The 14,297-nt window shown below is 40.8% G+C and overlaps 1 protein-coding gene across 1 annotated transcript; it reads left to right on the top strand.

Annotated features, from left to right (window-relative positions):
- Positions 1 to 280: 280 nt before the first annotated feature.
- On the top strand, positions 281 to 13,067 carry LOC131226117 (probable glutathione peroxidase 4). Its single transcript, XM_058221815.1, has 6 exons — positions 281 to 490; positions 565 to 641; positions 745 to 806; positions 1,896 to 2,014; positions 11,391 to 11,558; positions 12,927 to 13,067. Exons 1-6 carry the CDS (start codon positions 425 to 427, stop codon positions 12,957 to 12,959), a joined length of 525 nt encoding a protein of 174 aa, XP_058077798.1. The 5' UTR covers positions 281 to 424; the 3' UTR covers positions 12,960 to 13,067.
- Positions 13,068 to 14,297: the final 1,230 nt, after the last annotated feature.

Below are 14,297 nucleotides of genomic sequence, written 5' to 3'. Positions count from 1 at the left end.
GACCAGCATGGATAAAGCACATACATCACAGTGGCCCCCACGGAATTGACTAAGTAGGCAATCAACTCTGTTGGAAAATAAACCTTTACACACATTGAAGAGGGATATCTTCCCATAGACTGATATTTATTTTACATGTGCATTAAACGTCCATGATCAGCCACTAAAGTATTCCCGACGATCGAACGGCTTAGTTAAGTTGTGGTTTCTTCCCAAGTGCATGAGTATGAACCGTCGTACTCCTTCGGAGTATTAAAGCTTTCGTCTCCAGCCCAGGTTGAAAGCATCAACGACCAAACAAATCGACATTTTCTGCTCGTCCATTGCATTTCTCTCTCTCTTTCTAACAGGAGAACGAAAGGCGAGGGAGAAATGGCGCGTTTGGATTCCCAACTCCCAATCGAATAAAATCCCAGCTTGAGAGATGGGGGGGAGTATCTCTGCCCCAGAAACCAGAAACGCGCAGTCCATCCACGAATTCACCGTCAAGGTATGCCAAAACGACCAAATCTCTTTCTTTTCCGGGGTTCGTAGTGTTCTCAGAAATCTCGATTATCGGCGCAGGATAGCAGCGGGAAGGAAGTCGATCTCGGCATTTACAAGGGGAAGGTTCTTCTAGTTGTAAATGTCGCTTCCAAATGGTATTTCTAATCCCTCCTTTTTTCTTTCCTTTTTTTTTTTGTTTGAATTTGGATTTGAAATTGATATTTTTTGTTGGGTGTGTTTGATTTTGATGTGAAACAGTGGTTATACGAATAAGAACTACACCCAATTGACCGAGCTGCACGACAAATACAAAGACAAAGGTGGGATTTTTTTTCTTCTTCTTTATTTTGATTTTTTTTTTTTTGGATGAATGAGAAGGATTTATGAAATACCCATGAACAGTCTTTTCCTTTAATTTCTTGCTTTGGGTGGTTCATGTATGATGTAACGATGACGGGTTTTCGTTATAACTCCCTTTGTTGGAAGGAATCATGATAATAGTGTCGAGGAGGGATTTTTTATTTTTATTTTTATTTTTGTAGAAATTATTTACTTTTTTGAATTTCTCTTCCTGGTTATGCTTATGACATACCTAGAAGTGTTCTGTTTTTAGGAATCGCTTGCGTACCTCGCTGTGTGTACCAACCTTGGTTACTTTCTCTAACGTGGGGGAAATGACTTAACGCACATGAAATCCACACCGTCCATCACTTACAACACCCCTTGTTTATCCTTGATCCTGCAAATCAGGCTGATTCAATAGTTAGGTGTGTCACCCCAAACCAATTATACCTAAATCTCTAAATTCATGTGCTATGGCCCATCTGAACTTTGGAATACTGTGATTTTTGGGTAATTCATTCGTCCTGATGAGGCATATCAGATGAATTGATTGGATGGTATATAAACACCATGGTGGGCCATACACAAAACTAATGGTGGGTCTTTTATCCCAACTGTTTCCTTTGTTGTGGTACTCGTGAGTTTTGGATTATTGTGATTTTTGGGTTCAAGCCAGCAGTGGCTGAAAAGCTGTTGTGTGCTAGCGCTCGCTTACGTTTTTCAGCTGGGTCCCTTCGCTTTGGAAGCTCTGTATCTTGTGGCCTCCAGGCTCCAGGTATTGGGGCACCAACGTAAACTGTATGGGCAGATAGCTCATACAACCAACGCATGAAGCAGCGTACCTGATGGATGGGGTGGAACTAATGAAAGAAAGTTCCACTGACATGGATCTTGGTCTGCGAAAGTAAATCCATTAGGTATCTAATGTGATGTATGCCTGCATGGTTCTTTTGCAAATTTTCTTCTCGAAGACTTTATGATTAGAGCAAGTCAGAAGTTTTATAGTTATTATTATTTTTATTGTTTTATGGAATTGAAAAACTTGAGATTTATTCATGCTAATTCAGATTTCGAGATCTTGGCATTTCCATGCAATCAGTTCCTGCACCAAGAGCCTTCAACGAGCGAAGATGTGAAGACGTTCGCATGCACAAGATTCAAGGTTGAATTTCCGATTTTTCAAAAGGTAAAAGTTGTTGATGATGGGCTGATTTAGAACATCCAATTTGGATTGCAACTTCTTCTTTGTAGATAGTTTTTTCTTTCATGATGCTCGGATTATTGATGAGGCACATATAAATCAGTGGTTATTGGAGTTACATTTTTTATTATGCCTGTATGCGTTTCTTCTCATCCTCGTATGAGTTTGGTACGTTAGTGAACTCCCACGTATGAGTTTGGTACATAGTAGTCATCTCATCCTCTATGGCCTTACGCCAACCAGGATGTGCTAGCTCATCATGGTAATTGTGGGTTTAGATGCATGTGACAGGGATATAACAGAAGCTTGAAAAGACATACTTAATTGATGATAAGAAATAAAGTGAGATATAGGATGTTGGGTGCAAGATTGAATACCTTCTTGGAATGCAATCGATAGTTCTAGATCAACAGGAGTGGAGGATGGACCCACGGTTAAAGGTGAAGATGGAAGCTTGCCTTAATTAGGAGGACCAACCTCTTCGTCAACTAAATTTGGCTATGGTTCAGTAAAGTCAGTAAGTCCGAAAAGGTCAACCTCTGGATGAGGGACTACAGACAAAACATCCATGGACGGTAGCACCCCTTTACCATCAGCAGGGGTGAAGTAGGGAGAGTCCTCAAAGAACATGACATCGACACTTCCATATAGACGACGAGCAATGGGATTGTAACGCCTAAAGAAGTTTTCCCTTGCAACATGATAGAGGACAAACGACTAATGAGGTGACATACAGTGAGGATAGCATACTCCCAAAATTGTTTGGGAACATGCATATGAGTGAGCAAAGATTTATCCACCTCTAGTAGGTGCCAATTTTTTCTTTCAACTACCCAATTCTGTTGCGGGGTGGAGGCACTATAAGTCATGTAAAATCCTGAATGAAGCCAAGTTACATGGAAGGAGGTGGACAAATATTCCAGTGCATTATTAGACTGAAATATTGATATATTGGAGAAATCAACTAGTAGCTACCATCGAGTTGACTTGTCGCGAAATCTTGTCGATTCAGAGATGAAGGTGGTGGTCAGATATGATGTTGGGAAAGGCGTTGGAGGCGAAGAGGCCGCGGTGAGGATGGTTGTGTCATGGCAGACGAGCAACGGCGGTGAGAATGGCAGCGCCATGCGGTTCGTGATCCCGAGTAGGTTTCTCAACCTCCCGATCATTGTCTACTTGATGAAGAAAGCAGAAGCGGAGTTTGAATTTCAGACGTGAGGGTCCCTGCGAGGTGGGTTTTGAAGATTCTTTTGAAGGCGTTTGGAAGGACCGACAACGATCGAAGACGAAATGGCAGTGGTGGTACAATGATGGCTAGGTTTGCGGTGGCAGAGGGCGGTGGTTGGTCGGGGTGTCAATGGGCTGGGCTCGGGCTTGAAAAATTAGAATTTTGAATAGGCCTGGCCTAAAACAGTTCAAAATCAGGGCCAAGACCCACCCCAAGCCAGGCTCATTGGCAACCCTATTGGTTGGGAGTTGCAATGGCAGTGGCAGATGGCGTTGGGTCGCGGTGTTGTCAGAGTGTCGACGAGCAGAGATGGAGGAGAGACAATGCATGTTGCCGGAGCGCCGATGGGCAGAGATGGGTTTGCACAATGGTGGTTGTAGGGAAGAGGTAAGGAGTAAGGACCGTGGTAAGATGGAGGAGGGAATGCATGCTGCTTCCCTGTCAAGGGCAAAGGGAGAAGATGATATGGCGGTGGCCGGATTTGAATGGCGGCGGCTACTAGAGAAGAAAGCAGGGGAGGCTAAGTTTTTGCAAACTCTAGCTCTCATACCCCCACAATTAGGGGGTAATTGAAATTAGGGCTCTTTTCCACCACTCTTTCTCTAATTTGTATTACTAACCTATGAGAAAAGACATACGTTAGTCCATAGGACCACCTAAATTACAAAGTTTCCTACTTTAACATATAGGATAGCCATAAGATAGACAAGGATATAATTAGATATGAACGCATTATAGGGAATCGTAGGAGTCGCGCTAAGATGAGGAAAAGTAGACTTAGATATTTTGGCCATGTGCAACGGACAACAAGAATAGTAATGGTTAGGAGTGAGTTGGTAAATACTATAAGGATGAAGTAATGTGTGATGTAGTTGACATGGAAGCTTGTCATATGTTACTTGGTTGACCATGATAGTATGATGTTGATGCTACACATAGAGGTCGGGATAATATATTTAACTTTGTCAAAGATAGTCGACAGATTATCCTTGCCCCTATGAGAATGGAGAACCAACCTGAGACTTCTAAAGTGGAGGGGTGATCCCTCCTAACCATACGGGATTTCGTGAAAGAATTCGAGGAGACGGGAGAGATATATGCACTGGTAGTAAATGGGGTAGAAGTAGAGCTCACGTGTATTCTTGAGAAGTTGAAACCAATGTTACAGGAATTCAAGGCAATCATGCTTGATGAACTTCCCGCTGGGTTACCCCCCATTCGGGATATACAACATCATATTGACCTTGTCTCAGGGACAAGTCTGCCTAATCGCCCTCATTATTGGATGAGTCCGAAAGAGTACGAGATCTTGCAAGGGCAAGTGGAGGAAGTGATTTGTAAGGGTCTAGTGAGAGAAAGCATGAGCCAATGTGTATGACAGCCTTGTTGACGCCTAAGGAGGACGGGAATTGGCACATGTGTATTGACAATTGAGTCATAAACCAAATAACTATGAAGTATCGGTTTCCTATACCACGATTGGACGGCATGTTAGACATGCTGGAAGGGGCAAAGATATTCTCTAAACTCGATCTAAGGAACAGTTACCATAAGATCCGTATTTGGCCGGGTGACGAGTGGAAAACAACGTTTAAGACTAAGGAGGGTCTATGTGAGTGGTTGGTTATGACCTTTGGACTCTCGAATGCATCTAGTACGTTTATGAGGTTAATGAATCAGGTTTTGAAATTCTTTATTAGGAGATTTTTAGTAGTCTATTTCAATGATATTATGATTTAAAGCCAGGGTGAGGCAAATTATGTGGAGCATCTTAGGCAGATGCTTACAAAAAACAAACTTTCTCTCAATATGAAGAAGTGCAGTTTTCTGAGTGACGGCCTCTTATTTTTGGGCTTTGTGGTGATGTCCACGGGAATTTGTGTGGATGAAGAGAAAGTAAAAGCCATAAGGGAGTGGTTGGTTCTAAAAAATATTCATGAAGTGTGAAGTTCTCATGGGTTGACGACTTTCTATTGTCGGTTTGTGAGGAACTTTAGTACTATCGTGGCCCTAATTACTGATTGTATGAAGAAATGTCAGTTTCAGTGGACCGAGGAAGCAGACCAAAGCTTTGCAGAGATTAAGGAGCGATTGTCTATCACCCTAATCCTTGTGCTCTCTAGCTTTGACAGGCTATTCAAGGTAGAGTGCGATGCTTTTTCTGTGGGTATTGGAGGCGTGTTGTCTCAAGAGGACATACCTGTAGCATTCTACAGTGAGTAGCTAAGTGAGGATTGTAAAAAGTGGTCGACATACGAGCTGGAGTTATATGCAATCGTCTAGGCCCTGTGCCATTGGAGACACTATCTGATCCAAAGGGAGTTTATTCTCTATACGGACCATCAGGCCCTCAAATATATTAACAATCAAGCTAATGCCAATCGTCTGCATGCCAAATAAATTTCTTTCTTGCCAGAATTCATATTCGTGTTGAAACATAAAGCAGGGAAGCAGAATAAGGTTGTTGATGCACTTAGTAGACAAGCAACCTTATTGGTTACCATGAGTAATAAGGTCATGGGGTTTGAGTGCTTCAAAGAATTATATGCAGATGACAACGACTTCAAGGATGCATGGGCGAGATGCCAGGCTGGTCAGCCGAGTGACTTGCATATCTAGGACGGTTTTCTCTTCAAGGGAAACTAGTTATGCATTCCGCGGAGTTCACTGTGAGAGCGCGTCATTCAGGAGTTGCATGGTGGTGGCCTCAACAGTCACTCTAGGGCGAGACAAGACGATAACCCTTTTGGAGGAACGATACTTTTGGCCATAGTTGAAGAGTGATGTCGAAAAGTAGTGCAGAAGTGCCATATATGTCAAACATCTAAGGGGCAATCACAGAACATAGGCCTTACACCCCTTTACCTATACCTGATGGCCCTTGGAGGACTTGTCCATTGATTTCATGCTTGGTCTTATGCAGACCCAGCGAGGTATGGATTCAATGTTTGTGGTGGTTGACAAGTTCTCTAAGATAGCCCACCTCATCCTGTGCAAGAAGACTCTCGATGCTACCCATGTAGCCAATCTGTTCTACAGAGAGGCCGTGCGACTACATGGTGTCCACGAGATTATTACCCTAGAACGCGCAAAGTTCCTCAATCACTTTGGAGGACTTTGTGATGGCGATTTGACACCACATTGCAATTTAACAGTTCGTACGACCCTTAGACGGATGGACAAACAGAAGTGGTGAATCGTGAACCTCATACGTTATATCTTTGGTGATGAGCCTAAGCACTAGGATCTTGCTTTAGCTCAGGCGAAGTTCGCCTTCAACAACATGCAGAATCGATCCATCAGCAACTCTCCATTCGAGGTTGTGTATGGTTGAGTTCCCAAGCATACACTCGACTTGGTCTCGTTGCCTAAGTTACTAGGAATGAGTGTTGTTGCGGAAAATGTGGCGGATTGGATCACGACTATGTATGCTGATGTTAAAATTTTTTTATAGGCGTCTAACGCCGAGTACAAGAAGAGACTAATAAACATCGGTGCCAGAAAGTGTTGGAAGGGGTGATAACATGTTGGTTCACCTACACAAGGAGTGATTTTCGCCTATGACATATAACAAGCTGGGAAATAATAAGATAGGCCAAGTCTCAATACATAGGAAAATTAATGATAACGCCTATGTCGTTGTTCTTCCTGAGGACTTAGAGATCTTGTGAACATTCAATGCGACAGATTTGTACGAGTATCATGAGCCGATTTTGATGGATAACTTGGGGACGAGTTCTTTTCAAGTGGGGGGAACTGTTGTAGAGCAAGCCGCAAACCTATTCTTGTCACAACTAGACATAAAGAAGCCTGAACGTAAGCGGACGTAGTCCGGTAGATTTAGGCCCATTTCTACGTAGGGCATGTCGTAATTGGGCCATAGGTGCGTCTGGATCGAAGAAATTCATTCCTGATAGGGAGAAATTTCCATTTGAAGTGTGAACTATAAATCGGCCATAACTTTTGATCCGGGTATTGTTATGGGATGCAAAACCCATGAATTTTGACTGTAATAGGCGATCCGAGGTCAACCGACCCACGTAAGTGGGTTGCGTCGCTCCATTTTGCAAGAAAACGCTTCCTTCCAATTCAAAATTGCAGTTTTAGGAAAAACTTACTATTTTTAGTAAGTTTTAATTTGGACATGTCTCATTCGTTTTAGAGTTTTAGTATATGCATTCTTAGAATTTGCTTCTAATCATGCCGGGAATCATCCGACATGATTAAATTAAGACTTTTTATTTTTAGTAAAATTTACTTTTTCGGATAAATTTTAGTTTAGTCAAATTAGGACTCCTAATGAGGGTTTTGCTTTTCTTTATAAGTGATGTAATTAGGAAGTCTAAGCATTATTGATTAATAGAATTCCGAATTTCAAATTTTTTTTTTTCTTGTGGATAATAGGTTTTACACACTTGAGGTAGACGGTGATCTTCCTCATCACACCCTTCCCGGTGTCATACATGGAATGATGCCAATCTCCTTTTTCCATGATCTTTTATTTAGACAAGCACCCGCCAAAAATATTCAAAACATGTTGAGTAAACATACATGAAAAACAATTTCTTGTAGGAAATTGATTTCACCAGTACCTTTTGGTCTGGGATTTCATTTGCTACAAGTGGGGCACCCTTCTCACTTATCCAACTCATTGATACACCTAATGAACATGATTCAGTTTGAGGCATTGCATCTATGGATTGGGATCCACCACATGTACGACTTGGATATTGCTAATGTGTGTATTCAGCCAATGGTCTGATTTTTGAGAAGTTGCATCCTGAGTGAACCCTACCGACCGAATAGTTCACATTGCCTAATTTATGCCTTGCAGGTCCAATTTTGGTGTAGTGTGTGAAAGGTGCACTGAATAGATGAGAAGGGAGTTTTGGGGAGAAGATGGTTGAGTCGAGAATAATCTAGTCTCTCACACCCTAATACTTTATGATAAAACTCTAAGCAACATTAAAAGGTATGGTGTCCTAAGGGAGCACCAAATATAATGCACACCTAGCTAAGTCATGCCATAAACACACCCCAATATGAAATGCATGCACACACACAACATCACTCCTCATACACCTTTCCTCAAGTTGGAGCAAAGATGTGTCTCATGCTTAGGTTGCCCATGATCACGTGAAGATGAGAAAGATGGATGGCCTTGGTAAGAATATTCGCCAACTGATTGTTGTACTGAACATGAGGACCATAAAGTAATCTAGGAGATATCTTCTCACATACAAAGTGACAATCAACTTCTCTGTGTTTCACCTCTCATAAAAGAGGATTAGACGCAAGATGGATGGCAGCCTGATTGTCACAATACAATGAAATAAGAGTGGGGACTACAATGTGCATGTCTCGAAGGAGAAACTGAAGCCAAATAATCTCACACGCGGCATGAGCCATGGAGTGGTATTCAACTTCAGCCTACGAACGAGCAACGGCAAATTATTACTTGCTTTTCCATGTAATAAGATTGCCTCCTACAAATTGCAATAACTAGATGTGGATTGTCTATCACTAGAAGATTGTCCATTTTGCATCACAATATGCCTGAATGTGCATATGGTCATATATTGGTATCATTGTTTGGAGTATCCCTGACATTATCGATAATATCCCTGATATTATCCACATCTCCAGCTCGGCGATATTGATAACACTAGTAGTATCCCCAATGTATCGCCAATATTTTTTACTGTGAATTTCAGGTGTCACTTGTATCGCCAATATATCGCCAATATTGTCGATTGTGTAAATTCCAAGTATCACTTGTATCGGCGATATTACAATATCGTCAATGCATCAATATCACCAAAAATCTGTTTATTAGTAAAAAATCCATTTCAAAATTTCTTTTTTATGGGTGCATGGTTGCATGATGAAATGCATATTTGTATGTGTGTATATGTATGCATGCATGCATGGATGGATGGATGGATCATGGATATATGTATGTATGGATCATGGATGTATGTATGTATGGATGGTTGGTTGGTTGGATGGATGGATGTGTGCATGTGTGTGTGCGTGGATGAATGGATCATGCATGTGTGTTTATATGTATGTATGTATGGATGAATGGTTGGTTGGTTGGATGGATGGATGTGTGCATGTGTGTGTGTGTGGATGGATGGATCATGCATGTGTGTTTGTATGTATGTATGTATGGATGAATGGTTGGTTGCTTGGATGGATGGATGTGTGCATGCGTGTGTGCGTGGATGGATGGATCATGCATGTGTGTTTGTATGTATGTATGTATGTGCATGCATGAATGAATGGATCCACCATTTTCCCCATGTTTCCCCATTGTTTCCTTGAGTCAATGATACATGCTTTTAGGCCTCATTCAAGGGTAACTTATTATTTGATTCCTAAATATGCAAATATATATCTTCTTCGATATTATTTGATTCTTAAATATGCAAATATATGTATTTTAGAATCTCTTGAAATATCATTGAAAAATTTCACCAATTTCCCCATGTTTCTCTAATGTTTTCTTGAGTCAGCGTTACATGCTTTTAGACCCCATTAAAGAGAAACTTATTATGTATGCGTCTTTTTTTGCGGTTATTTGATTCCTAAATATGCAAATATATGTATTTTAACATCTCCCAAAGTTTCATTGAGAAGTTCCACCATTTCCTCGTGTTTCTCTTCGTTTTCCTTGGTCAGCAATACATATCCGAGTATCAGCGATTATATCGGTGATACATATAATGATATCAGTACTAAGAGCACTAATTGGTATACAAAAGTCCTCTTCCTAGAGCCAGTTTCAAGTAGCAAAGAATTTTGTACACATCATTGAAATGATGAGATGGAGATTGCATGAATTGATTGACCACACTACACATACAATATCCGGTCGTGGAATGGTCAACTAGATCGTCTTCCCGAGAAGTTGCTGTTGTATTACCGGATCGTTAAAAACCCTGGACTCCTTATGATGGAGATGATGATTCACCTCAGTTGGTGTATTTGCAGTATGAGCATACAACATCGCTCTTTCATGAGAAGATCCATGACATTTTCGTTGGGTATGAAAATACCTCTCTTAGATCAGGCAACCTCAATCCCCAGAAGTATTTGAGCAAGACCTGGTCTTTAAATTTCAAAAGACCTGGCAAGAAAGTGTTTCATCTCTGTAATGCCACTTTCACGATCACTAGTGATAACAATATCATCCACAAGCTGCCAAGACGTGAAGGATTTGCACTTACACAGAACCCAATCGTAGAAAGAACATTCCGGAATTCCTCAAACCACACATTGGGAAATTGTGCTAATGGACAGGAACCAGGGGGAAGAGACATAAACCTCTTATGAAGATTGTCATGAATGCGTTCTTCACATCTAGTTGATGAAGAGGCTAGTCATGATGAACAGCCACATATAGAAAGCACATAGATGCCTTGTGTGTCATGAAAAAGCCGTCTAAGCTGTCTGATGGTAAACATCCATTCACAACCGACTACATGTTGACCTTCAGGGCACTCGACCAGCCCATGTTCCCTATTTCTCAAGAGCAACCGTTTCCTCCATCATAATAGCTTTCTAACTAGGATCAGCCAAGGCATTTGCGACTAAGGGATAGAAATAGATCATATAGAGGAAATGAATACTTTACGAGATGGATAAATAGATTGACAGGACACAAAATTGCTAATAGGATGAGAGGTACATGGACGTTTTACTTTTCAAAGGGCAATTGGCTAGTCCTAAAAAGCTGACACAGGAATCAAGTCCGAGGATAGGCGGTGATCGAGCATCCTTGAGGGTTGGTCCTTGTGTTTCCTCTGAGTATATACCTTTAGTAGCTTGTCCACTGACTCAAGAACAACTTCACTCGGACTCAAAGGAGCCACCATGACAAGAGGAGGGAACGCATCACTACTATATGGAGTAAGCGCAGTTGCCTGCATTGGGTAAGGAATGTTCACAAAGAATATATCATCCTTGAAAGTATATCTCATGCATTCACATACAGTACTTCAATGTGAACATTCCTCCTTTTTATCTTCATTTCATCATCATTATCATCGTCTTTTTTATTTTCAGTTGTGTAGTTCAATATGCGTATTACCTCGATATGAAAAATCAATGCCTGCATCTGTTTTCTAGGTTTGTGTGAACGGTCCCAAGACAGCACCAGTCTACAAATTTCTCAAAGACAGCACCCCCTCATTCTTGGGATCCAGAGTCAGGTGGAACTTCACCAAGTTTCTAGTTGATAAGAAAGGCAAGGTCCTTGCTCGTTTCGGCACAACCACCCCCCCACTGTCCATCGAGGTATGCCCTATTGGACTTTTTTTTTTACACCTGCTCTTGTTCTTCTTGCTCTAATTTAGTTATACTTGGATGTATAAGAAATCCTCCAATTCTCTTAAAGCACTGTAAGTTATGGTGCTCCTAGTTTCATTGGTTCACTTGGACAGTCTAATCGAATGATCTGAACTGTCTATTAAGTCCAGAGCACATTTCGGAGGCCACCATGCAAAGATCGCACTGATCAGATGATCCAATACATCAAAAAATAAAAAATAAAAATACATCCTTGATTTGACCTTGTTTTTCTACAGTCATCCATTTTTTAAGCTATGGATGTGATGGTTATGATTGCCTAAGAAAAGTGATTCTTTAGAATCACAAGGAATCCATGATGTGCCCTAACAAACAGATGGATCAAATTGAGGATTGGACCTATTTTTGTGTAAACGATCCTGACAGTCCATATTAACGACCATTATTGAATGGTTAATATTTTTCAGATTGGTGGGATGTTTGCATGATAACCATGGAGTGTGTGCTAAACATAATGAACAGTCTAGATCAGTGGATTGGACTAAGTGTCCTAATGCACCTAGGAGGTACTATAACTTACAGTGCTGTGAGAGCAGTAGAGCATTTCATATATATATATATATATATATATATATACACATACAGAGAGAGAGAGAGAGAGAGAGAGAGAGAGAGAGAGAGAGAGAGGCATGCTCACGTGCGCACCTTTGCACGTGTCATGGCCGTCTAATCTGAACAGTCCATGTGATGCGGCATCCCATGAATAAAGTGTGTGTGTGTGTGTGAAATGGTACTATGAGGTCGACCTCATGGGAATTTCCCATGAGGTTGACTTGGGTGGGCCACACCACATACAACAATTGAGAGGGGTTACCCTCTCATTAAAACCTTCATAATCATTTATTGGGCTCATCGAGATGTGGTTCACAAATCCAGCCCATCCATTGTGTCCCTCTTAGATGAGGGTTCAGACCAAGTTTCAGCCGCATCCAAAACTTAGGTGGGCCCCACTAAGTGCTTTTATATGTTTTATGCATATCTTCACATAGTTTTAGATGATATGGCCCACCTGAGTTCTGTATACTGCTGATTTTTGGGATATCCCATAACCTAAAGGGGATCCATCAAATACATGGTGTTGATGTTTGACACACATCATGGTGGGGCCCACACAGCTTGACCTCATGGGAAGTTCCCATGAGGTCGGAGAGAGAGAGAGAGAGAGAGAGAGAGAGAGAGAGAGAGAGAGAGAGAGAGAGAGTATATTTATACATGCTATATGTTGTTTTGTTTTTTGATGAGCTCTTGTCGTCTTTTGTTTGTTTTGATATATTCTTCTTGGTACTGAAAACACAGAAAGACATCAAGAAAGCACTTGGAGAGACATGAGACTTGTGTATTTTATTGTTTCTAGTGACTTATGATGTGAATTATATGTAAGAAACTATAGATATCAATCTCTTATTGATACATGTATTGAGTATTTGGGTGTTTTGATGGTTATATGAAATTTGGTGGAGATATCCACATTATATGTAATTTGAAGTTGGCAATGTTGGGTAGTAGTTGGATTGAAAAATACCAAATTCCTCTCTGCATGCATGGGTCATGGGAATGAACTTGATAAAGTTTTTTCTTTTATCATTTAGGAAATGAGAAGAAAAATTTCCTTTGATCTCATATTCTTCTAGATGGGTGTTCAGTTGGGTTCCCAACTGGTGTTTCCCAAGGTTCTTTAAGTCTGTTTTTGTGTCCAGTTGAAACATTTCCTCCTCTTTTGGAAATTTCCCTTCATGCATTATTTACAGGTTACCCGACTTTTAGTCGGCTGGACCACCCAAAATAGTAGTCTAGGGGCCCCTTTTCTATGCATTATGCTCATCACTCCATGATCGGAACCATCCATTACGCCCTTCATGGATGCTCAGGGTGCCAAGGCATCAATCAAACAGCCTAGCCTGTCCAAATGAAGGGCTTTTGCTTGTATTTTGTCACCGGTCAGCACTTTTACCTTTTAGTCGTACTCAGTGAGTTTGTTGGCATTGCATGCTCTCAAATGCCCCTTTCTTGGTGTTGGTGGTACAACAGGTGTCTGCGACAGTGCGAAGTTTAAGTCTCCTATGTTTATCTCCTGATATGAGGGAGTTTGCCTCGTGCATGTAGTGAGTGGTATTTCCGGCAACTCGGCCTTTGGAATTCGCCTTTTGCTTGCTAGCTCTTTCGGGGGCACATATGTATTCTTTGGGCTGGTTTTAATACCGGTTGCCACCATGTTGGCATGGGTAGTGTTCGAAATATTGGTATTGTGTTCCGTATTGCATCATTGGGATGCAGATTCGTATTGACCATCGCATGTCATTTATCGTTTGTATCGAATAATTTATCTCAAATATTAGGAAAATAGTTGAATTTTTCAATGAAACTTCGGGGATTGTTAAAAAAGACTTTACTACACACTTTTAAATCATAACATCTCAAAAAAGAAGCGTATATGATAAGTTTCTTTTGTACAGGGTCCTAAGCGTTGTCTAATTGAAGTAATGCAACTATATTCAAATTGAATGCATGACATTTAGAGTGTATGTGGTGATCGTTTCATCAAACACTCGTAAACATTTTGAAATTAGCCTCAATGGTCAAGTTGGTTGAATGGAAATTTTGAAAAAAATAATATTTTAATAAAATTTAATTAAAAGATGATTTTTATTTTTTTGAAAATTGACAAGG

This window comes from Magnolia sinica, chromosome 14 (genome assembly GCF_029962835.1).
Source record: "Magnolia sinica isolate HGM2019 chromosome 14, MsV1, whole genome shotgun sequence".
Lineage (NCBI taxonomy): Eukaryota > Viridiplantae > Streptophyta > Magnoliopsida > Magnoliales > Magnoliaceae > Magnolia > Magnolia sinica.
The sequence above is the reverse complement of the archived record's forward strand: the minus strand, read 5'-3'. Positions and strand labels throughout refer to the sequence as shown.

Coding starts and splice junctions, on each gene's coding strand:
- LOC131226117 (XM_058221815.1), top strand. CDS start 425: ATGGGGGGGAGTATCTCTGCCCCAGAAACCAGAAACGCGCAGTCCATC. Junction 491..564: donor TCCACGAATTCACCGTCAAG/GTATGCCAAAAC, acceptor TTATCGGCGCAG/GATAGCAGCGGGAAGGAAGT. Junction 642..744: donor GTAAATGTCGCTTCCAAATG/GTATTTCTAATC, acceptor GATGTGAAACAG/TGGTTATACGAATAAGAACT.